Source organism: Bemisia tabaci, chromosome 8 (assembly GCF_918797505.1).
Source record: "Bemisia tabaci chromosome 8, PGI_BMITA_v3".
NCBI lineage: Eukaryota > Metazoa > Arthropoda > Insecta > Hemiptera > Aleyrodidae > Bemisia > Bemisia tabaci.
In genome coordinates this window covers 31,963,208-31,987,558 of record NC_092800.1, presented here as the reverse complement: position 1 = coordinate 31,987,558, position 24,351 = coordinate 31,963,208, and the positions used below count along the sequence as shown (strand labels likewise).

Sequence of the window (24,351 nt, the reverse complement as noted above, 5' to 3'; positions counted from 1 at the left end):
TGTATTGATTTATCTTAAACTTCAGCTAATTTTTAAAATTGTTGTGAGAATCCTGCTCTCCAAAGTTGGAATCCTCCCTCGTCCTTTGAGCTCCCAAGGGTGGCCGAGGGGGCTTTGGGATGACGAAAGCTGCACTCCTCGGGTCAGCTCTCTTTGTCCTCGTGGTCCTGGACTGTGTCCGGCCTAAAATAACGCATGTAGAAAAAATTCTGACACGTGAGATTTAGGACATCCTGTACATTCGACTGTCAAAGCCGGAAATGGTATCCATTTTCTCCTATCATGCTGCAATTTTCTAGAAAATCTTCATTCGATAGGGAAAAGAGGATATCTTTACCCTGGTGAAAATTGGCTTTAGGATCTATGTTCCCAAATGCCATAGACCTATAGCCGGCTATAGGATTTCTTATAGCATCTATTGACGGCTATAGGTACGCAGTTTCTTGCAGGATTCGATAGACAACGGCGATAAAGTTATTGCTTGGCAATAAACTGTTTAGCATGGCTGTTTGGTTTCCTTCGCTCCCTAAAACCAGCCATACGAATTCTATTGCTTTCTGTAGCCGATTGTAAGAATTTCTATGGAATTTTGAAACTCAGGCTCCTATTGCCAATTTCAGCAAGGTATCTGGGCTCAGCCCTAAGATTCCTCCTAGAGTAACTATATGAGATCCTTGCCTCATACTCAGCAATACGTCTATGTAATTGAAGAGCTTTCCGGAAAAAGGGCACATAGCAAAAAATGGCCTTTGAGAAAAATGCATTTGAAGTTTCCATCATTAAATTATGGCTACTGACTGTTACTTACGTTCGAAATCGGGAGTTCAAGCTTCGATGTAAGTTATCATCAGTGACCGGAAAGTAATGATGGAAACTTACGATGCATTTTTCTCATACGCAATTTTTTGCGATGTGCCCTTTTTCCGGAAAGCTTCTCACTTGTTAAGTTAACGCTCTGCTGTTAAGTAGGATGAGGCGTGCGAAAACCGAACACTATCTGCATACGAAATTGCTACAAATCGTATACTAGAATTAATTTTCATTGTGTTCAGTAATTTGTTCGTGTTTGACACTGAGACTGAAATTAATTTATTCATCCTCACAAAATAATTGTAATAAATTTCGGTCATGTAGATTTAACAGTACCATGAATGCGTAAAGTGTTTTTCAAGGACAGTTTTGAATTAAATTTCATGGTAGACTCAGTGAGATATTCTAATCAATCAAAACTGCACACGATTTGTCCTACCGGATATATACAAAATATTCACCCTATTTTCCAGACGGAAAACGAACGAATAAGATTTGTATTCAGAATAGTGTATTTTGTCCTTCCATCGAGAAAAGCATCTTCTTGGGAAAAGTCGGGAAATACGTTCTTAAGCATGTCCTAGATGTACTACAGACCGCTACCGCTAACACTCCGATGTACTAGAGGACTACATCTGGAATCAACGGAGTACAACACATACATGAAAATTCATCATTGCATGAAATGTAACTTCTTTAACGTTCTCTCTATCTGAGCGGCAGCCATGTTGGTCACCATTTTGGTTCTTAGAGAACTTTTATGGGTCTGTTTGGGTATTTGGACCTCATTTGTGGAATTTACGACCCAAAAAACCCATGCAGGGACACCTTACTCGACGATACGAGCCTCAACAAAATATTTCACCCCGCAACGGCAGTCATTTGGCCGCCATATTGAAATTTTGGGGCTTCAATAAACCTGTGGCGAAATTCTGACCTCACCAGCGAAATCTACGACCCAAAAAACCCATGCAGGGACACCTCACTCGACGATACGAGCCTCAACAAAATATTTCACCCCGCAACGGCAGTCATTTGGCCGCCATATTGAAATTTTGGGGCTTCAATAAACCTGTAGCAAAATTCTGACCTCATCGGCGAAATCTACGACCCAAAAAACCCTATGAAAGATATCCTACTCGGCCTTCTACGCAACTCTCGGAGATTTGACCCTATCGTGGAAATTTTGGCGGCCATATTGGATTTTGGGCATCCCTTTGAGCCGGAGACAATTTTGGACCTCAAATTCGGATTCTACGACCAAAATTACATAGTGATAGACCCCATGCACGACATCAAAAACAAATTCCAACATCTTCAACCCCCGAGCTCCCATTTTGGCGGCCATCTTGAATTGGAGGGGTTGGACGCAAAATTGAGCTTGACAACATCAAAATTATTTTTCTACGCATCGAATAGAAGAGATTAGGCCATTTTCCACACTTACTCCATTTACTATTCCACGGGAGGTTTCTTTTCAACATATGCCCGTGGACTAATTTATGCAGGCTCGCGCTGTGCCGCCGCCGCGCGGATCGCAATGGGGCGGAAACCTTAAATTATAGACCCATCATGTAATATATCGTTGGAAAGCTTAAAAGACGCTCTTTTACATGGTGAGTATTTAAAGTGACCTTCATAATGCGATTTTGAAAGTTATGCGAATTACAAGCTTTTTTTCCACACGCGAAACCCAGTTTTTGTGAAAAAAACACCCTGTATATTGTCAAAATCAAAAATTTTGTAATTTTTTTATATTTACCTTTAAAATATCTTTAAAACAAAAAAAAGAAAAGTTAAATCGGTTCAGTGGATCTCGATCTATAGCGGCTCAAAGTACGCGCCGGCCGCCATTTTGAATGGCCGCCATCTTGGATCTGCCACCATTTTGGAAATGCCTCTTCGACTCAAAACTCTTAAAATGTCATCTAGTTTGATCTCCCAAAGTGGCAAAACTGAATCACGATTTGCAGCATTTGGCCCTTTTTTGGCGCTAAGCCACCGTACTATACGGTTTTCGCACTTCAAGAGGATGAGCTTAATTCTTTCATTTCAAGAGGTCCCACGAGCAGTCTACTTATACTCTGCATGAAAATTGGTTGAACCAGTCAATTTTTTTCAACACTTTCGTTCTTTTCATCTAGGCTGAAAATCAGTAAATGGGGAATTTACTCCAATTCTCGAAATGTTTATTTCTGTAGGCCCTATCGCGAAAACATGTACATCTCCTCGTGTTACTGAGGTTTGATCAACCATCGAAATCAATACACTGAAATCGGTTGCAAAATAGCGATAGTACTTTTGACTTTATAAAATTTTGGAAGATATTTTTCGGCACAAACATTCCTTAATAATTTATCTAGAGGCTGAAATTTGGATTTTTCCAAAATAATCATCCTGGTGATTAAAATTTGCTATAAGTCGATCGTAATTAGGGTGTATTGCGCAAAAGCTAAGGATCAACCTTAATATGTTGAATTATAGCTATGCAGAGTGTACTCTTTTTGTTACGTTACAGCGGGGGAAAACTTCGGTTCGTACCTAAGGCGCACCAAAGTTAACGGTCGAAGAAAACCGGAAAGTTTGGTCATAGGAATCGAACTTCAGCTCAGATAGCCAAAGTCTTTGTTAGCCACACTGAAACCGTGTTAATTACCTTAGACTTCGGTCATCTGATTATGAGCCGAATGTTTCTTTTCTATGATCAAAAACTTTTGTTACCTAGATCAAAAATGTTGGTGTTTAATATATCGAAGGCCAAAGTGCAGAACCACATATCTCCGCTGCGGTGTTTCTAAATTTTCGCTCTTAATTCATTTTTTCGAAGAGAAACAAGGCCGCTCCTTAGCTTCTTTTTATAGAATATTCTGCTAACAGAGAATAAAAAATCAAGAAATTGCGTTGATCCGTTTCTCATAGAGATTATAAGGTGCAACAGGAAGTAGGCGATGTCCCATGCTAACAGAGATACGCGATTCTGCATTTTGGCCATCGATATACCACAATTTAGTCCATGTAATCGAGGTCCTCTTAATCGGCCTTAAATGTCAATCCGTTCACATAAACATAAAGTACGAATTAATAAACAATAATGGAAATAGTATTTACAAAACAATCTTAAGGAGCGACTGATTCTGTTGATCGACAAGTGGTTGATCGGCCAAAATCTCGAGCATTGTCAATCCCTTATAATTTATATGTTTTATTTTCATGAGAGGCTCGTTTGAAAATCATGTCCCCTCGCGATGCTTGCCGTATGTTAATGGACTTGCATCCAACCTGAATTAACACTTCAACATGAACCTTCAGTCCTATCCTACACACTATTTTTAAGGGTCATGTCGAAATTGAGATAGGTTTCTATTGCTCAACACTTGTCGCATTGAAGAGTCTACTTTGTGTAAGCACACATTATGAGGACAATGACTAAGTGATTTTAAGCACCTACCTCTCGTGTTAATGCCTTAACCCCTCTTAAGCCACGGCTAATTATCACATTCGCGATGGGGAAGCCACCAGGCTTCTAACACGCCAAACTTTGTCCGAACGCCGCGTGCAGTGCACTTTCGTCGTTTTAAAGTAGCCAGCTCACCTTGAAAGTGCAGATAGGACTGAGCATTAGGGATGGAAACTTTGCATGCTCTGAACAGTGATACAATTTTGATGCGCACGGAAAAAAAATTCATGTAAAGAAATAAGTAAGATACAAAAGTACATAGGAGCTCCCGTGAGTAGCGCCAAGCGCGTGCTGAATTTACCAGAGGATCGATGTCTAAGCTCTAAAACCAAGTATCTCAAAATGCTGCGTTGCAAATTTCCACTCGTGCTTTATTTCTCAGAAGAAATAACAGCTTGTCATTGTTTCATGAATTTTTTTTTATATTCCTTCACCCTGCTACAATTTATTGTTTCGTAAAAATTTCAAGCCAGATTATTTGTTAGTTTTTCTTTGGAAAAAATAAAATATGAGTGAAAATTTTGAAACGCTTTCTTAGAGATTTTATTTTCCAGAATTTAACCATCGACTCATAATCTTGCTTTAAAAAACAACTGTTTGCATGATAATATCACAAAATCCTTCTGTATCGTTACCGAGAAAAAATATAGGCGACTCTGCAAAATTAAAATACAAAAGAATAGAAATACGGGTGGCCATCAATGAAAAATAGACTGTCAGGTATTTTAATGAGTTAGGTACTTAGAAGGTTGAATCAACCAAAGATGTAGATAGCAATCTTTCGGAAACTTTCTAAAGTCCAAAAGTGATTTTTCCTATTTTTGCTGTGCATGCAAAGGATGAACTTTTGTTTTTTTTTCTTTCCACATTAATCCATTGTGACTGTAATATGAATATTGTTAGATTTTTTGAGATGATTTAATGCTTGCGAGAAATGATAATTGCTCTCTTTAATAAATGTCTTTTTATCCCTACTCAGATTCGTGATAATTCTCCTGGATTTTATTTTTTCATTTTCCTGTGTTCCAGTGATGCAAGCAGGTTTTGCTTGTCTGGAGGCGGGAGCAATACATGCAAAAAATGTCACGAATATTCTTTTGAAGAATTATCTAGACACTTGTAAGTTAAAAAAATAGCTACCTTTTTATAAATGTATTTTCATTCTCTTTATCTCTGAATGTATTAAGTTGCTCTAATGAATCTCTGGGACAAATAACAACTTAAGAAATAATGTGATAACATAATTATAAAATGTTGATATTTCATGAAACATTTTTTATATTCCTTCCAGAAGACATTTGTGGCATTGTGGCATTGTGAGGTTGGCTTTATGTACCCAAACCTAAAAAAAGAAACAGATCTTTTCATATTAATTTCATAGTTGCCTTTCTTTCAATTTTTCTATACCAGTTCTCCATTTTCACCAAGGGTTCCCTTAGATACATATTATTCTTCGTGTGTAGGTATGGATGACTTTTAAAACCAAAAATAAATAAATTGTAGTTTCAGTTTCTCAGAGCACATACCTGAGAAGCATTCTTCTCTTCATTTATTCGGAGCTGATGGTATATCTCAAGATTGTTAGAGGCAGAGTGTTTTGAAAAAATTTTCATGCGCGCATTCATTTAGAGAGCGCCTTCAAAATCCAGCGACGCAAAACAACTTTCATAATGGAATACTAATCACGATAATGAGGATTCACTGGGCTCTCTTTCTAATAGCATTAGCTGTCAAAAAAAAATGATTAAAAACTTGTAAAAATCAAAGAGATGACTAAACAAAACTGAAAATACCCAAGTTATGGAACAAATTTTGTTATTTTTCATGTATAAATGTCACTCTGCACTTGTCGAAAAATGTTACCACGTCATATAAGCAAATTTTAACAAACATTTTACGATTCATATATTTTGAAGTTTATCTTGTAATAAGCGTCAATGTAGTGATTGTTAGAATTTGACATCATTAGGATGACAATTTATTCTCATTATTTTTTTCCTGAATTAGATCTCTCATGCATTCTACTTAAAAAGGAGCAAAAGGGATTTTCTGACTCGTATACTTTGACAAGGCTCTCACTTTTTCAATTTTTAAAGTCCGAATTTAATTTCAATTGATGCTATCAGCGCAATTAAAATGCCTTAACAAGAACAACATTAACAACTTGAAAATCTGTTTGGACAGTTATTTGTTGCGTGTTCTACTGGGCGCTGGGATACGCGCTTGCTTACGGTCCTGGAGACAAATTCATCGGGGCGGGATGGTGGGCCAGCGTGGGGCTCCCGGCTGAGAGAAACGCTCACTGGTTCTTTCAATTCATATTCGCAGCCACTGCTGCCACCATCGTCTCTGGGGCGGTAGCCGAGAGGTGCAATTTTATAGCTTACCTCATTTACAGCGCTACCATATCAGGTTTGTCTTACCTATTATAATACACTTAAAATATGAACTTTTTAGTAAAATTAAAGTATAAACAAATTAAAGTCCTAAAAATATTGCTGGTGGTGCCGTTCAAGTATTGCGCAAACTACTTGAGGTGAGGGAGAGGAAGGGGTCTTAACTGAGGCAAAAAATGACCCCAATTTTTCCAGCGCCAACCAGTTTTTCGGAAAATCAAATTTTTAAAAATCGACCTTTTTTTAACTTGAAAAATCCTTTCTTTTAAAACTTAATAACCCACAAGTGTTAGGTAAAAATAAGGTCATTTTTGGTTTCACCGGAAATATTTAATGGGCACAGGATAGCACAATTAAACACCTAAGGTAGAACTTAACTGACGCAAAAAAATCGGATAAGCTATATGGCCGTACCTGGGTGAAAGAGGGCATTGGGTTGGAGGGACTTCGTTGTCAGGAGCAGAGGGGAATAGGAATATTTGTTGGGCAAACGATACATGTTCTCCTCTGTATTTTTTGCTGTTGATGATCTTTGTTTTCCTACATCGTGCTAAAATCTTCCTGGCAAAACCGAATTGATCCAGGAAAATAGATGTCAGTTTCTGAATCAGCGCCACAAATCCACCAAAATTTGCCTTCAACATCTCGGCACATCTATAGAAAAAATTCCTTGTTAGCCGATGTTGTCGCTACTGAGGCGGAATGTTGTAAGTGTTGCTTATCTACTAATTGAAGGGGCACCTTTGATTGACATTTTTAGCATTGCATTAAATGCATTTGAAATAATTTGCAATGTTTCTTTGCAATTCAAGTTGCTAGATTGCAATTTCATGGTAAAATAATTGACATTCTACAATGAATTTCATTGCAAATTGATTTCAATATTTTCTGGGCAGGATTTCATCCGCTGATTAGATAGCCACGTGTCTTGTTCGCGGTGTTTAAAACCTCCACTCCAGAACAAATCAGTATTAAACATTAAGGTTTTCACAGAGTTTTCTTTGCACGGCAAGGAAAAATCACGGAAATTTTCAAGAATCGACATTGAGTAATTTTCCATTTCAAAAATAAAGTAGGACAGTAAATCTACAACGTCGCAAACCGAGGTACGTGGTCTGGTAATTTCACCGTCGATATGCTATTTGTAAAAAGAACCACTTATAAGGTGTCCCTACTTCTTAACTTCCTCCATTTTTTATAATAATTTGTATCCTTTGACTTCCGACTTTTAACTTTTGACTTTTTCCTGATTTCCGATAACAGCAGTCATATACCCGATAGCTAGCCACTGGGTGTGGGCAGATGGGGGCTGGCTCGCTGAAATGGGCTACTCAGATTTTGCCGGGGCCGGTGTGGTGCATATGCTGGCAGGAACTCTGTCTTTCATCGCGGCTCAGTCGATAGGACCGAGGATTGATCGATTCAAGAACGGAGCACCTCCTGGTCATTCTACTCCTGTAAGATACCCTCATCACTTGTGATTTATTGATTGATCTGTCATCTAAACCTATGGAAAAGGATCGCTAAACAGGGTTATCGCAACGAACACCTTAAAAATCGATATTTTATTATAGTTTCAAATGGGGAAATATGAATAATCGATCATCCGCGCTTTGCCAATGTTAAACATCCAGATTGCAAGAATGTGTTCTATAGATCAAAATGAGCCTTTTCTCTTCCACCCTGGAAAAAAAATTTGAGCTGGCTTCGTACGTGTTTGAAGTGTCGAAATTACATGAATCTTTATTGCGGAAAGAAAGTTGACGCTGACTTTTTAATGCTAAAAAATTGGAATTTGGGAACAAATTTTTCACAGAATACGCATCAAGACTAGTTTTACTTGAAATCATTAATATCTCAATTTTTTCAAAAACTGTAATTATGCATCTTGTCCTTCAAGCCTCTCAATTCCTCTACGAGGCTTAGATTCAGGTTGCTCTAAAAGACTCTAGAAAGAATTTGGAGCGAATTTTCACAAAATATGTACTAAGAATAGTATTTTTCGAAATCAATAATATCTCAATTTTTTCGAAAACTGCGCTTATGCCTCTTGCCCTCTTAGCTCCGCAATTGGGCTTGCATGACACACGAATCTGATTTCATTTTAATTGTATCCTGTATTTTTGTTAAGTTGGTTTCTCTAGGAGCTCTCCTGTTGGTTGTGGGCTTTCTTGCTTTCAATGGTGGATCCTTGGGGCACATATCTCACCCTGGTGATAGCGCAGTGGTGGCTCAAGTCATCAATAATACGATCATGGGCGGTTCTGGCGGAGCTATCGTTATCCTATTGGCCAGCCGAATCGGGTTTTGCGGCGACAAAAAGTGGTCTTTTATGAATACCATCAATGCTGGACTCGCTGGAATGGTGAGCGCAATATTGGACTTTGAACCGTAACATGATTAATTATGATAGGGAAAATAAAGAACATGCGGGTTTATAGTTAGGTTGGAAAGAGCATACTTCATGCTGTAAATTTAAAATATTTACTTGCATAAATAAATACCAGGGCGAAAGATTTAAAAATGTCTTTGGTTTCCATCATGCAGGACCGCAAAAATGCTTACAGCGTTCTCTATAATTTTCATTAGTCATAGCGACTCTGATGACCGGAGATATGGTCACAGGCGAGACTTTCCGAATGAATACTAGTAAGCATGCTCAACATAAGTATCTTTAATGTCTTAAAAAAATATCTCATCTCACGAATATCTAAATTTCTGTCATAAAATCCATCATGAAATATGGATGTAAGAGGAAGTCTGTTTCAAAAAGAGTTTGCGTTTATCTGCGGCAACATATCAATGAGTAAATTCAAACCTAAGCCTGGATAAATTAAAATTCAACAGCATTTTGGTTTTATTGTGTATTTATGTAATTATTATAGTCCGTAATTATTGCAAAAACCTTTTTTTTTTCTTTTTTTCAATATTTATTTAGCACGTCTATGTGAATACAAATTTAGCACTATACCTTTAACTCCCTCATAACATCCATCCTTTAAGCTCAGATGATCCAATAGTAGTCACCGAAATTTTAAAACTCCTTAAGCAATTAAATTTAAAAATTTAAGGTTTCCTGGTCCCCGACGTAAATAGCCTGGTTGATGATTGTCGTAAATTAAGTAACTAACTAACTTAAATAAATACCTTTAAAAAATATATAAAAAAAAATAATACAAAAATAAATTAAAAAAATCACATGAAGTTCCGCGGTTCCGCCTTTAAGTGCATTCATCCAAAACATCGAAGTTAAGACCCATTGTACCGCGCCCTAATTTCATCGGCATCGCGTACCATTGAGCGGAGCCTCGTTGCGTGAGGGGAACTCCGCGTACACTCGCTGTAAGTACATACACTCTGTACACCCCGCCCATCCTCTTCCCCTTCACCAGTCCACCTCCTCTCCTCCATACCTCCTTCTCACCACTCCCTACTTTCCATTCAACGCCATCCTCGCTCATAGATGGCGCTACGTGATTCTAAGCAAACTTCGCGGATTTAATTCAAATTTTTCCTCAGTCGGAGTATCAATTTTTTTCAAAATAAAAAATTTAATATACGGCAATTTTTTCTCCATTTTTTCATATTTAATATTGAGCGCTGAGGCGGATAAGTGCTACAGGGTGTTCACTTGAAAGTGTGCACCCTGGAGGTGGTCGCTAAATCCGTATAGATGGGACGGCTTGGATGTGCTTCAATCGGTATCGCTTCTCGGCCTTAATGGCTAAGATCAAAGTGTAGTATCTGTTCTTATCAGCTTAATATCTGATACGGCCCGCACTGCGGGCCCAGTATATTAAACTTATTTTTGGAAACAGGCGAAGTGTCAGGGGCTTGCTCCACCTTTGCCACGGATCGGCCCGGTATTGCAGTACCGCCGGGATCGGTCCAATAATCTATCTTATCTCCCAATAATTCATGAATTAATAATATGTCAACATTATTATACATAAAATAAATATTAATTTGTTAATACTAATTGATAGTTTACTTCAGCGTGAAAAATCTGGTTAGGTAGACGTAACACTTGCTTCAAATTTATTTCAGAGAGAAATCCTAAAAATGTATGGTCACTTTAAGAATATTTAGCACAGTGCGCTTACTGGCTTACTGGGGCTTTAGTCTCATATCATACTGCCGCCACTAGGTAACTGCCTTTATAGGTGGTTTTAAAACCAAGGAAACACCCAGATCCGTAGAAACGTTTGAATTAATTTTTTTAAATTTTTAATTTCTTACATTTGTTTATATTTTGTTCATCATTATTTTTTTTCAATTTATTTTTATTCATTTTTTCATTTATTATGCTTGTCGGTTACTGCCCCAGTGCCCCTGTTCCTCTCTCAAAAAAGACAGATGCAGTACGCAGCGACACTCATTGCACATTCGACAAAAGATATCTTGTTTAGTCCTAATGACTTAATTTTTTATATTTTTTTCATCATAATTTATTTCAATTTATTTTTATTCAATCTTTCGTTTATTACGCATTTCGGTAACTGCCCCAGTGCCCCTGTTCCTCTCTTAAAAAAGAAGGATGCAGTATGCAGGAACACTAACTGCACGTACAATAAAGGATATCTATAGTAGTCCTAATGACTTAATTTGTTTTAATTCTTAATTTTTTTCCTTTTTTTTTATAAAAACATTCATAATTTTTTTTCTCATTATTAATTTTAAATTTATTTTTATTCCTTTTCTCATTTATTATTTTTTTTCAATTTGCTGTGACAGGATAGAAAAGTTAAAAGTGTTCTCCTCATTCTATTAGGAATCACAATTTGTATTATTTTCGGCAGGTTTCAATATGCGGTGGAGCTGATCAGTTCTATCCTTGGGCCTCATTTGTGGTCGGTATAGTTGGCTCTTTCGTTTACATCATTATTCATCATAGCTGCATTAAATTAAAAGGTGACTGATTATTATCATTATGCCCTTAATCAGTTAAATGCATCTATTCAAACGACCTTTACTTGCAATTACTTTTGTAGAAGAAAGAATATTTTAAGAATGATCAACTGTATTGTTCAGTTTTCTGCTACATGTATTTCTTCTTTTTTACATTTTCTGGTCGGTTTAAAAAGAAGTGTAGTTTGGTTGGCATCACGGGAATTTGCAGGCGCACCGGTTTTATCGTCTTCACTTTTAAGGTTTTGTCAAAATAGTTAAGCACGCGTCCTCCGCGGATAGCCCCAGCCGGGAGCCAAACAAGACCAAAAAACTGGTGCGCCTACGAATTCCCGGGATACCACCCAAACTGCACTTCTATCTAAATCAACCACAAAATGTGAAAAAAGGGAAAAAATGAAGCGGAAAACTGAACGCTGCGCTTTCTGCTGTTACTTAAAAAATGCCTCCTTGTCTATTGGTCTTTGAAAAATATGAATTTCCTTTAAAATGACGTATCCACCTGCAACTTGTAACTTTCAATTCCAAATAATCATGTTTTACATTCTAGTATCTGGTCAAATAAACTGCTAATACAAGTTTTACTGAACTTAGAAGCTTCTCGAAAACACTCTATAGTTTTCATTACGTTCTAGAACCACAAGAGATTTGAGAGCATAATTGGACGTATTTCTATGAAACGGACCTAAGCGCCATAGGGTGAGGAAGGTAGAGGGAGGCTTGGATTGACGGCGGAATCGGGCGTCCGGCTTTTTCCGTCCTGTACTCGCAATGCTTTTCCATGGCGCTTAGGTCCGTTTGACAGAACGCGCTATCCGGGATTCTAAATTCCTCAAAAGGAACTCAAATTGGCGCTTCGTTCCGTTTGATAGAAATACGTTCAATTCTCTGTTGGGTAAACAGATTTTTTTATAAATAATACCTTGACGAGAATGCTCGATGTGTCAGCAGGAAATCTGCTGGTTCCATACAATATTTCTGTTTTTTCAAAGCGACGTCTTACCACTTTAAAGAGACTTCCGGTTGGCTCGACAAGAATTTTTATCTGGAAATTTTTTCTCGCTGATTATTTTTTAAGAAGTTTCAATAGTTTCAAAAAACTTTTACTAGAAACATTATAAGGTGATTATAAAACCGAATGTATCGTCGTCCCATTGTACGTTTCGCATCGAAACATAGTCTACCCTTAGACTCCAAGTGTTATGCCTTCTTGATGAATTATATTTGATTATTTTAGTTGATGATCCTCTTGACTGCACCGCTGTTCATTTTGGAGGTGGCTTTTGGGGCGTTCTTGCAACGGGTCTCCTAACAAAGAACGGGGTACTCCTACAAATGAGTCACGAAAGTCTTGAGGTAATTCATTCCAGGCACACAATATTAATTTACATTTTTCAATTACTTATACTTTAGCCGAAAATTCACTCTTTCATTTTTCCCGATAGCTGACTTCAAGAGACGCAAATCCTTTCAAGAGCAACAGTTTGATCCTTATGCCCCCCTTTAAAGCTGAGGGAGTCCCCCTCCAGAGGGAGGTCTCCCTTGACACGTTGTTTTTTAGTGCCCCCTATAGACCCTTCTTGATGAGGCGCCTTTCTGCCCTCCCCGCTCATAACGGAAAGTTCCCATATAGTTCCACTCATGGATGTTATCTTAAAGCAACAAGTTTTTTACCCGGCGCAATGAGGAACTGAACAAAAAATTCCTCGTTGTTATGTGACAGATTTTTCGCACGGTGCTCGTAATAAATATTAGAGGAGTGCGATACCTATTGGAATTTCAGCTATTTCAAAACGTGAAATCGCATTTTGCGTCGTTGGTTGTTAATTCGGTTTCCCGTTACATTTTAGATGCTGTGGCACCAGTTTGCAGGCGCAATGATCATAATGGTGTGGGCAGCGATCACTGGAATCATCCTGTTTTACGGACTCAAAAGTGTACATTTGTACAGGGTTTCGGCACAGGAGGAGTTGCAAGGTACAAAACGTGTTCTATCACATCATAAAATATAAGCTATTACTGTTCTTCCTTTCTTTTTTATCAGTTCTCAATAACAATGACCAACTTGTGCGTCAGATTCATACAAATTTGTACAGATATTTGTAAATGCACATTTTCTAAGGGTGATGGGTGAAGTGTGCCGTGTGCGCGTCAAAGAACCGCATTTTGATTATTGAATTAATGCGTAACGCTCTAGAGAGGAGGGCCGAGCTGAGAGAGGGTTACGCCATTATCTTTTTCAACGTTTTCAAGGTTAGGGGCCTACGTCACAACCTACGAATAGGAGGGGGTAGGGGGTAAAAAAAATCTTAATATAGCGTCACGTATTTTATGCTGACTGAAATTGAATGGACTCATATAACATAACGTTTATATGGATTTTGTGTATAAATTGTACATAGGTACCTTTCTTGTAAATATTTTAGAACCTTGTACATACTTTAGATACATTGTACATACTTGGCCCCTACATAAACCCTCTAATGGTCTAAATTATCAGAGAGAAACAAAGACACATTTTGGACAGATTAGGAGTATAGTTTTGAGTCCTCTTCCGAAAAAATCAAGTAGAGAGAAAATATTTGGAATGCAAGAATATTGGTTAAGTGTACTATAACACCAGGTTTGATGGAGGAATAACTATAAGCTCCTTTTCTTGGTTCCAACTTGATGTTTTCTCCGGTGGCGTGGCGTGCTATGCGATACATCGATTGATCTGCCATTTAAACCTATGAAAAAGGATCGATAAACAGGGTGTTCGCACGAATACCTTAATAATAGATTCTTTACCATCGCATCGAATGGGGAAATATCGATAATCGAACATTCTCGCCTCGCTATTGGTTTTCTCTTGATCTGTCTCTGCTGAGCACGTTCCTGATATTACATTTTCCACAGGCAAATTAATCTCGGTGTTATTAAAAGTCGACTACAAAGTCAATTTCTCTCTGAAGCCTGCGACTCCAATCTATCTTCGCAGAATTTCGATAGAAATTAATAATAATCGTTGTATCCGGATAAAAAAACGCTTTACCAATTTCTATTCCCGCAAAATTAAATGTATCTTTTTTTAAAAGCTTTAAACTTAATCGAAATACTGGGGCATTGAAGCTAAAGAGAAATCTTCCTCCCTCCTCTGCTGTATTTAGTTGATGTAAATATGTATATTTTTTTAAATGAGTATTAATCCTGGTAAAAATGACTATATTCAATTCGTGTTATAAACACGGCCAATGGCGAGTGAAACAAACGGTTATACTGTTTAACTCGAGACTGTGTCAGATGATAGTCATTGTTACCTTGGATTTTCCTGAACATTTTTTAATGTTTTCGATAAATGACCATCATAGGTCTAGATCTCACGTCACACGTGGTCCTAACGTATCCTTGTGACGGCTGGGTGGTGACGAGCAAAGATATCACTCACGGCCAATACAGGATTTTCAGAGAGCGTAAGTAAATGAAAAACAACTTCGAGTGACGACTGTGTAGTTATGATAAATTCAGCATGGTTTTTTCTTCGAGAGCTTGTATAGTACATGCGCATCAGTCACTGGTGGTCACTCAAAAAGATGAATCTACGGCGAGAGTAAGCTAACATCGAGATATGGCACAAAGTTTCCCAGAATGCTGTCTCACTTGGAATTTTTGGCAGAAAATGGGCCCAGTACGCCCTAAAGCGCATTTTAGCTATTTCGACGGTGAAACTACCAAACCACGTATCTCGATTTGCGACGTCGCAGACTTCCTGTCATACTTTATTTTTTAAATGAATAACTACTTAACGTCCAGTCTTGAAAATTTCTGTGATTTTTCCTCTTCGTGCGGAGAAAATTCTGTGAAAATTTCAAGGAATGATATTGATTTGGTCTACTTCAAAAAAATAAAATGTGAGCGTAGATTTTTAAACAACGCAAACGAGATACGTGGTTTGGTAGTTTCACCGTCGATTTATTTCTCCAAAATTCACTATTGTAAATTCTCAATTAAGTATGGTTGAAAGTCTGCGAAAGTGAAAATTAACCTTTCAATTTGACTAATCGGATGCAACATTTTGCGTTCGTATACTTTCATCGTTATTTTAGGGTTTTTTTTAGATTCTTTGGAAGAAATAGCTGAAATGTGCCTTTAAACGTAATGGATTCGCTTATTGCAAAAATTTAAAGTGAAATCAGTAATTTAGCAAATTTTGCTCAACGTCTCGACGATAGTACGCTTTCAGCGTGATACAAATAAATTTATAAGTCATCAGATTTATCGCAGTTCATCGCAGATTGTTTTATATGAAGGGCTTGCAATTTTTTTTCGCGTGAATTTTTCCAGTTTTGAGTTTGCTGGTTTATTTTCATCCGATTGAACTCTATGTGAAACTACACAATGCTTGTGCACGACCGAATCGCCGTGTTGATTATTGATTCCTATTTACTGCCCCCCTTCCCCCTCCCACCCTTAAATACTAATTTGAGAGTAGTATGCGTTCAATGTAAGTGTAAGTACAACAAGGATGGATGACAGCTTAATAAGCATCCCGTCCTCTGGCAAAAAACCGTGTCTATGAAAGAATATATTAATTTGGAACGAGGAAAACACTCACAACCCTGAGAATAATTTCTTTGGATCTAGATTCAAATAAACTGAAGAATTGTTATGTTTTGTCATTTCGGTCGTCGCATTTTCCTCTCAAGAGCGGTAAAATAATCCACCGTGATTGTTTGTCGGAACCCAGTGTGATTTTCCACTACGCCTCCTGACCTAAAATGTTTATCTGAAATACTTACATAAAAGGTCTAATTAATTTCTCTCCGAAAAAACAAGATTGTACGTGCAACTTTTTTTCTGCGTCCCTACATTTTTTCTGCTCGAAAAAAATTTATCATTTCAGAGTGAAAGAAAACTCAGAATGGGTTGATTCATTGTAAAAATAGTGTGATTTATGTGCACGTAATTTTTTCTTGTTTTTTTCCCCCCGTTTTCTGTCCGCCCTCTCTCTCCGAACCATGGAGATTTTTTATCACCACGTCTTTTCATTCTTTGCTTACTGTCCTGAAAGCTTATTCCTGATTTCGTTTTCCTCAATTCGATGTTTTAAGTCTGTTCACGATTTTGGTTTTTGAATTACTGTAGGTAGCCATTGCTCTTTGTGAGCGAACCTGCTACCTGCATCTGCTCAATTGGACTGCATTTTGCAATTTGGACCTATAAATTCTGGCTCATCTGAAAAACAATTTATAGGTCCAAGTTGCAAAATGCAGTCCAATTGAGGTGCTTGGAGGACAAAGCGCATGAGTGCAGTTTTTATTATTTCGAGAGATACATGTTTGAAGTTTCAATATTACATGGATCCTTATGGTGGAAAGAAAGTTCAAACAGACTTTTTGATGCTTAAAAATTGAAATTTGGGAACGAATTTTTCAAAAAACATGCATTAAGACTAGTTCTACCTGAAACAATCCATATCTCTATTTTTTTTTAGAAACTGCACTCATGCGCCTTGTCCTCCAAGCCCCTCAATTAACAACAATATTTCATAAAGCGTTTACAATTTAGATAACCACACACTGTACCACGAGAGTTGGGCGCACACTGATCCATCAGTGGCGTGGCGTGAATTACGATAAATCGATTGTTATGCCATTTAAACCTATGGAAAAAGATCGATTATCAGGGCGTTCGCAGCGAACACCTTAGTAATCTATTCTTTACTGTAGCTTCAAATAGCGATATATCGATAATCGATCCTTCACGCCACGCCACTACACCGATCCATCTTCGGAGAGCGACAAATTCAACGTGTGAGAGCAAGTTTTGCAAATCACATGTAGAAACGCTAACACCGCACTAGTCCTCAAAAAAGACACGGGCGTGATTCTCCTTCATTTAAGTGATTAGGCAAAAATAGATCACACACGTCGAAATAGTCGTATCCCTAGTTATGAAGGCTCTGGGGAATCGACGGTTAATTGACTATTCAGGAAAAGAGACTGATTAATTATTTCGAATCCAGCTAATCTCAAAGTATTCGGCAAAAAGAAAAGTTACGGAGTGGAAATTTTGTTCTCTTAAGTAACACCAGTATGTTAATTTCTAAAACATAAGGTACTCATGTAATTTTTAATTTGTAAATGTGTGTTTCTTGGAATCGTGTACATTTCATTGAACATTTTTATGCACTAATATCACTCCTTGCAGAACCTCTATTAGTAACTGCGTGCTTCGGATGTTTGCAACCGTTTGAAACTGAGTAAGATGGTAAATTTTACCTAAAACTTAACGAAATACTTCAACGTTGTGTACACTTTTCGAATAAGTACTCAGCGAAGAGACACATTGACACATTGAACTTCGGAAAAGATTATCCCCTTGCTCTCTCTACGAGGTTTATGACAATTTTTCAATTCAACTATTTGTTTCGTCAGAGAGTTTGTAAAATATAACTTAATTTCATGATGTCATTTGAGAGGACACCCTGACCTCAACACCACCTCTTCCCTTAAATGAATCTCTTTTTCGTGTGTGTGTTGCGTGACCTTGCATGCAGTATTTTTTCTCTTTTTTTCTGATAAAAACATTTACATTAATTGTATTTAGAATAATACAGGGTTAATTCAAATGCATGTTTTCGCAAGATAATGTTGATTTAAAATAGGAGAAATAATGTGCGATTTTGGGATAACTAAGGAATCCATCGATACTTGCAGAACTATTGAATTAGGTTCATAGTTTGATCTTCATTTTTCATCCATGCTTTAGCCAATTAATACTGAAATTTCATCATTTACAGCGTGACTATAATAGCACGGCAAAAGGCTCATTAGATGATTTTACATAAATGCATGAAAAATATAGGGAACAGTTACCGTACTTGCAAGATTTGTCGAGAAATTCATGGATTTTCCCTTTGCGAAGAATCTCTCCACAACATTATCATTGCATTCGCCCAAATTTTAGTTTCGCCTCCGACCGCATTGAGTGGAACTCCAGAACATTTTGCACAAAGGATAGCTCCAAAATTGTTTCGTGAACATACTTATCATGGCCGAATCAGAACCTTCTTGTTTATGCTCTCTTAAAGTTTAGACTTTTTATTTTTGGGTTTGCTCTGACTATATGGCAAAGTCTGCGGTGTTTCCAATCTGAGGTGGAATTCCCTCGAGGCGAAAGTCTTTCAAATGAAATTTCGGAAATCTACAAGTGCTTGCTAAGTGGGTGGACAGAGTACCAAAAGTTCATGTTAACTGTATCTGCAGTGACGACAATAAACGCTCAGATTAGGAATCATTAAAATGCAGTCCCTTCGCATTTTGGATTTGAAAATGCGTGGTGCCAATTTTCAAATTCAATATGATACTCACAGATTTTTTTGTGATCTCTAGGTATTGATGGATTGTCGCACAACGAGGTGACATACCCGCCTGAAGCATGGAAAATGCCGACTACACTTCCTCAAGGATTCCAAAATGAAAACGCAGTCATTGGTAAGTGTATTCATAAGCGTGAACATTTATTATGCAAATTCATAGGATTGTAGATTAAACACGTACAAAAAATAAATAAATAAGGTTAAAGAGAGACACACGATGGGCATTCTCATTGGTAAGGGGTCGCCAGTATTCGCAGCTTCAAATCAAATCGCAATTAACCGGAAACTAGGACCGCACATCTTATCTGATAAAATCGTTCGCCCTTTAGACTGATTCTGGGGGATTAGGCTAGACTAGTCGATGAGTCAACTGTTGGTCTAATTTCACTACGTGAACGCAGAAGAAAAACGGGGTAAAAAATACACTAATGTGTGATCAATTTTCAAGGACAATTCTGTAATTTCTCCTACGATTTTAATTCGATTAACTCGCGTAATATCCAAAATCTAAGCTCAGATTCAGATTCCTCGTGAAAAACTGATGAGATTTCATGCATCATATGTTGGAATAGCGAGAAGGAAAGAGGTTTAATGACGTATAAAAACGCTAATGTGTAATCAATTTTCAAGGACAATTCTGTAATTTCTCCTACGATTTTAAATAGGTTAAAACGCGTAATATCCAAAATCTAAGCTCAGATTCGGATTTCTCGTGAAAAATTGATGAGATTTCATGTATCATATGTTAGAATAGCGTGAAGGAAAGAGGTTTAATGACGTAAAAAAACACTAATGTGTGATCAATTTTCAAGGACAATTCTGTAAATTCTCTTACAATTTTATATAGAATAAAACGCGTAATATCCAAAATCTAAGCTCAGATTCGGATTTTTCGTGAAAAATTGATGAGATTTCATGTATCATATGTTAGAATAGCGTGAAGGAAAAAGGTTTAACGACGCGTATAGATTCTGTCGTACTTCCCCTTTGAACTACGCCGCCGCCTGTCGCCCGAGTGAAACCGAACGGGGAGGCGCCGCTTAAGCGCCGGCTAAGCGTTCGGTTTCGTCGCGAGGAATTCCTCGCGATAAATTCTTATTCTTCCTCCTCCGCTGACCCACTGAGCACTACCCATGTTGCCACGTTGCATTCATATGCTCGAATCAGTATGTCTACGTTACGTCTCTTTCCTTCACGCTATGCTCGAGTATGATACATGAAATTGCATCGATTTTTAACGAGGAATCCGAATCTGAGCTTCGATTTTGGGTATCACGCGTTTTAAGTCACATTTTCCAACTTCAAAAATCCGAAATGACGGACGTGGCTAAAAATGCTATCTCGGCTCCTGTTCGATGGATTTTTGTGGAACTCGGTGTCAGGGTATGATACATGAAATCGCATCGATTTTTTACGAGGAATCCGAATCTGAGCTTCGATTTTGAGTATTACGCGTTTTAAATCAAAATCTGTCAAAATTCAAAAAATTCAAAATTCGAAAATCCGAAATGACTGAAGTGGCTTAAAATGCTATCTCGGCTCCTGTTCGATGGATTTTTCTGAAATTCGGTGTCAGGAGGTATTTTTCGACGGGAAACTCGAATTTTTAGTCCATTTTTTAAAATTCTCAAATCGAAGATGGCGAACGTGGGCTAAAATGCTATCTCGGTTTCTGTTTGTTCGAGTCTTGTGAAACGCGGTATTATATGGTGTTTTTCAACGGGAAACTCGAATTTTTAGTCAATTTTTTAAAATTCTCAACTCCAAGTTGTTGGATGTGGCCTAAAATTCTATCTCGGTTTCTGTTCCTTATAGAGCTTTGTGAACCGCGGGAGTAGGGGTACTTTTCGACGGAAAACTCGAATTTTTAGTCAAGTTTTAAAAATTCTCAAATCCAAGATGGCGGACGTAGCCTAAAATGCTATGTCGGCTCCTGTTCGATGAATCTTTCTGAAACTCGGTGTCTGAGGGTATTTTTCGACGGGAAACTCGAATTTTTGGTCAATTTTTGAAAGTGCTCAATTCCAAAATTGCGGACGTGGCCTAATATGCTATCTCGGTTTCTGTTCGTTCGAGTTCGGTGAAACTCGGTATCACGCGGTATTTTTCGACGGAAAACTCAAATTTTTAGTCAAATTTCCAAAATTCGTAAACCCAAGATGGCGGCCGTGGCCTAAAATGTTATCTCGGCTCCTGTCGGTTTTTGTGAAACTTAGTAATAGTATAGGGGAAATCATTCCAGTCAAATCTTCAAAATTCGAAAATCATGATGGCTAAAAACCAGAGCATTGTATGGCGGGTTATGAAAAACTATTTTTCGCAGGAACAAAGTAACCCCGCTTCTTCAAAAATAGCAACTTCACACTCATAAGTATAGTGAAGAAATTTTAAGCCAGAATATTTTTTAACTGACAGTAGGTATTCCATGTGAACTTTTGATGAGGCGCCGGCAAATTATATTCTATTAGTGCATTTTTCAAACTTTTTTACTTTTTTAAAACATTTTTTCTGTTGAAAAGGGCTTTCTAATTTTGCGTTGGTGGGTAGTAGTAATTTTCAAACTTTCCGGAGCTCATTCTTCTGCCAACCCCCCCCCCCCCCCCCCGACTTATTCACGTTCCACGCAAGTTAGGAACGACAGCAATTTTCCCGTTTCTCCCAGCGGCAAATATGTAAATCCGGGCCTGATAAGTCGTGTGGCACTATGACTTTGCAACATGTTGCAATATGCGGAAACATTATCGGCAGTAAATTACGTGTCCGCGATGCCTTTGTGGAAATGTTTTTGGTGGAAAATTTCAACCATATGACAACGTTACTGTTATGCCACACGGCGCTTTCGAACACCGAGGACTTCGTGGTAAACACGACTGTAAATTCAACGTGGAAAACCCTTCAGAACTAACAACCGCAGTCGTGCGATCTGCTAAAGAAAGCCAGAGCGCCTGCAATTCGTTTGGTATGCAACACGGACATCCCAAGAACACGAATAGTTGTATCCAGACCTAGCCATTCAAAAAGCCGGAACCAGGCCCCCCACATCCATCGGTGGGCCCCCCTTTTAGTAAACTATCTTAGGGGGGTCTGGGGGGCCCCCCCAGCAGGAGGGGGGTTCGGGGGGCCACCCCCGAAAATCTTTTAAAATTTTGCCTCCAATCTGAGTAATTTCATGCTATTTCCGCACTTATATTAGTGTATGCAAGATTTTTGCCCTTTCAAAATCTCAGAATAATTGCAGTTGTTTGAAAATTTGTAATGACCCGTTATAAAAAAAACAATATTCGACGTATAATTTTTTTAAATAGATATAGAAAAAACTTATTTTAAACATAAATAGATCTTTAATGCCTGAAGTAAACTATTAAATCAGTTCTGACGTGGGTAAAATTTTACCTTTGATGAAAGAGAAGGAAAATAGAAGGAGATAAAAACATATTAAAAATTCAGCTTATTGCACAAAAAAATATACATCTGAAATTAGATGGGGACAATGTTTGGCAAAGGATAGGCTATCCCAGGGGCCGACGCAAGCCTGTCTGAGCCTCGAGCAAAATCTCAATCAACAAAATTATTTTACTTTTGCCGGCAGATTGGTAATATAAATGGAAACTTTTGTGATTCTGGGAGGCCCTACCGGGCCCCCCCAGGCCTTGGGCCCCGGGGCTGGAGTCCCGCCAACCTCCCTATGTGGGGGGCCTGGCCGGTATAAGGATCAGTGACCAAGCATTTCATATCACGCTACTTATATGGGTTGAGTTTTTTTTTCTTTAATTTCATTACATTTCCAGATTCGTTTCCAATGAGGAAATTTTCATCGCCCCAAAGTGCCGAAGTTTCCCAAACATTTTGAGTCTATTTTTAGCCAGGTGTGCCGACCGTCCATCTCTTGAGTTTTCGTTACGCTTGATACAACTATTTCAACCACTGAGTGGTGCTGTATTGCAGCCGATTAAAATGAAGGCACTATGGACGAATGGTCAAAATTATCACTGCTCGTGAATGAACAGGTTTAAAACGTGTAATCTACAAGGCTTTGTAATCGCACGAAATTGCAACTTTCGATATGAGATTTTCACGAAAATAATGGTAAAAATGCAGAGGTTACACAATTACATCTATCCTACAGAAATTCACTTACGTTTCAATTTTGAAATTATTTTCTTTTACTGTTCGCAGGTAAACCCAGCTACGTGTCAAATCTGAATATCCTGCATAAGCAAGGTAAATTTTATCCCCAGCGACAAACACACGACAATATGGCCTTTGAGATGCGGGGAGGAAGGGAGTAAAGACGGCCAACCAGGACATGGTTTTCGAGAACTGCACGACATTCGGATTTGTCGGGTTTGACTCTTAGTTTCGCTCCACTTGAGACGCATTCTGGAAACTGAATCGATCGATGTCGAAACCTGCCAAGTTCATTTCTAAAATGATCCAAAGAGTCCCTATAGATGCCTAGAGATCAGAACTCATCAGAAATTGAAAATGTTGGATTTCAATATCGATCGACTTAATTATCCCAAGCCGGCGCTCTGTCACACCTTCTTAAAAGTGACCGAGTGAGTCTGTATAATTTTAACCTGACTACGCAACTGGTCACAAATAAACTTCTCAGAGTCTCCGTGTTTTAGGGCTTTGTCTCCTAGGAGTTAAATCTGCCTAATTATCGTAAGCGTCACAGAAAGTTTGGAATAAGTCACTGCTATACCACTCTTAGCAGTTGATTTGACGGTATGTGGCATTAAAAACTGGTGAAGAAAATCGCGAAATAAGACGAATCAGGAGTTATTCTACGCAGTTAGTGGCGCGAAGCGTGAATGATCGATAATCGATATATCCCCATTTGAGGCTATGGTAATGAATCGATTATTTGGATGTTCGTCGCGAACACCCTGATTATCGATTCTTTTCCATAGGTTTAAACGGCAAATCAATCGATTTATCGCAAGGCACGCCACTGGTTCTAACTCTGACAAGGGCGGATCGTCCGAAATAGCGAAGGAAACAGTCAGATCAGTAATGCTTAACTGGAAGAGATTTTACCGTATTGAGGAAGTATTTATCCTATAGAGGAAGTACAGGCAAAAATCACATGGGTATAAATTGTGTTAATTAAGAGAAGAAAAAATCCCTTGCGTCTCTACTGTGATTGACCTAGATAAAATTCAGACTTAAATATCCGTCCATAAAACCAAGAGGTTCCTTGGTGTGTTCACTGTGTTGTAATTTGTTTGTAAATATCACTTATTGTACATTGCACTCTAAGAATAAATAATGTATTTACGTCATGCTGAAATGTGTTTAACATTAAAATAGTTACATATTTGCACTTCAGTGCTTCAAGACGAGAAATGGAATGTTCTTGGGTGCTGTCATCGCGTTATTTTTTTATCAGGTGGTAACGAAAGCTGCGATTTTTT

The 24,351-nt window shown here is 38.1% G+C and overlaps 1 protein-coding gene and 1 non-coding gene across 2 annotated transcripts in view; both read left to right on the top strand.

Annotated features, from left to right (window-relative positions):
- The window catches only part of LOC109030253 (putative ammonium transporter 1), a 36,735-nt gene extending 12,508 nt beyond the window's left edge, over window positions 1-24,227 (top strand). The window contains exons 3-11 of the mRNA XM_019041119.2: window positions 5,297-5,386; window positions 6,452-6,679; window positions 7,927-8,120; window positions 8,795-9,028; window positions 11,463-11,574; window positions 12,809-12,927; window positions 13,422-13,548; window positions 18,945-19,046; window positions 23,108-24,227. Coding sequence (XP_018896664.2) covers window positions 5,297-5,386; window positions 6,452-6,679; window positions 7,927-8,120; window positions 8,795-9,028; window positions 11,463-11,574; window positions 12,809-12,927; window positions 13,422-13,548; window positions 18,945-19,046; window positions 23,108-23,220 — 1,319 coding nt within the window. The 3' untranslated portion in view covers window positions 23,221-24,227. The remainder of the gene's footprint in view (window positions 1-5,296; window positions 5,387-6,451; window positions 6,680-7,926; window positions 8,121-8,794; window positions 9,029-11,462; window positions 11,575-12,808; window positions 12,928-13,421; window positions 13,549-18,944; window positions 19,047-23,107) is intronic.
- LOC140225339 (U2 spliceosomal RNA) lies at window positions 10,367-10,560 on the top strand. Its single transcript, XR_011900465.1, has one exon. It is a non-coding gene; the product is annotated as a U2 spliceosomal RNA (small nuclear RNA).
- Window positions 24,228-24,351: the final 124 nt, after the last annotated feature.